Source organism: Notothenia coriiceps, unplaced genomic scaffold, assembly GCF_000735185.1.
Source record: "Notothenia coriiceps isolate Sejong01 unplaced genomic scaffold, NC01 NC01_scaffold00011487, whole genome shotgun sequence".
Taxonomy (NCBI): domain Eukaryota; kingdom Metazoa; phylum Chordata; class Actinopteri; order Perciformes; family Nototheniidae; genus Notothenia; species Notothenia coriiceps.
In genome coordinates, this window is record NW_011344188.1 from 88 (window position 1) to 1,263 (window position 1,176).

Genomic DNA, 1,176 nt, shown 5'->3' on the forward strand with positions numbered 1-1,176 from the left:
GGACTCTTTAAAGTAGAGACACTACATACTGATATACACCTGAACATCAGCAGGAGAGGACTCTTTAAAGTAGAGACACTACATGTAGACTACATACTGATATACACCTGAACATCAGCAGGAGAGGACTCTTTAAAGTAAGAACTACATACTGATATACACCTGAACATCAGCAGGAGAGGACTCTTTAAAGTAGAGACACTACATACTGATATACACCTGAACATCAGCAGGAGAGGACTCTTTAAAGTACAGAAACTACATACTGATATACATCTGAAAATGACAGAGATGCTTTTCTGTGGATGTAACGTTGTACTTTGTCTCAGACTCACCTTCACGCTGGCTCTGGACTGGGTGTTGAACTTCTGTCCGAAGGATTTCAACATGGCGGTGTTGAAGTAAGTAGGCTCTGCCAGATTCAGGGTCATGACTTTCCTCAACACCTCCTCGCTGTAGCCCTCAAAGTTGAAGTCGTCACGAGTAACTCCGTTTTCAGCCACCAGTCGATACGCGATGTTGGTTTTGACGGGCGCAGTGCCGGTGCAGCACAGACCCTGAACCGAGGACACGTAACGGGCGATTTCCGGCAGGAAGCTCTGGAGCTTGGTGTGACCGCTGACCAGAATCCCACCAGCCGTTCTCCGAGTAATATCGAATCCCATGGCGATATCAATGCTGCAGTCTGTAGGAAAGGGAAATATGTCTTTACCTTTGGCAGTCATAAACACAGAGGTACAAAAAGCTTTAATATAGAGCAGCAGGAATTAGTCCTAAAACACTGTAATGAGTCAGTATTTCATCACTTCCTGTCCCCTGGTCTGGAGGTGTTTTTGGTTGTTTTCTGAAATAAGGTCAGTGGTTAACACAAGCTGGAGAGACTTTAACGTTTTGTTGTACAACATAAAATATGTCAGTAAATACCCGACTGGTGGATTAAAAAAACTGAGGTTGCTAAAAAATGTCTAAATGAGACATAGTTCCTTTATAGCCCAACATTAGCCGCCATTAGCTTAGCGGTGTTGAACTGAAGTCATGTGACCGTGCTGTAGTTCCTTTATAGCCCAACATTAGCCGCCATTAGCTTAGCTGTGTTGAACTGAAGTCATGTGACCGTGCTGTAGTTCCTTTATAGCCTAACGTTAGCTTTTTACTTAAAGAAATGGGGAACAAAAA

The 1,176-nt window shown here is 43.5% G+C and overlaps 1 protein-coding gene across 1 annotated transcript in view; it reads right to left on the bottom strand.

Annotated features, from left to right (window-relative positions):
- Positions 1-335: 335 nt before the first annotated feature.
- Positions 336-1,176, bottom strand: part of LOC104946737 (collagen alpha-6(VI) chain-like) — a gene marked incomplete at its 3' end in the record, with an annotated part of 1,995 nt that continues 1,154 nt past the window's right edge. The window contains exon 3 of the mRNA XM_010772621.1: positions 336-685. Within this exon, the coding sequence (XP_010770923.1) occupies positions 336-685 (350 nt within the window). The remainder of the gene's footprint in view (positions 686-1,176) is intronic.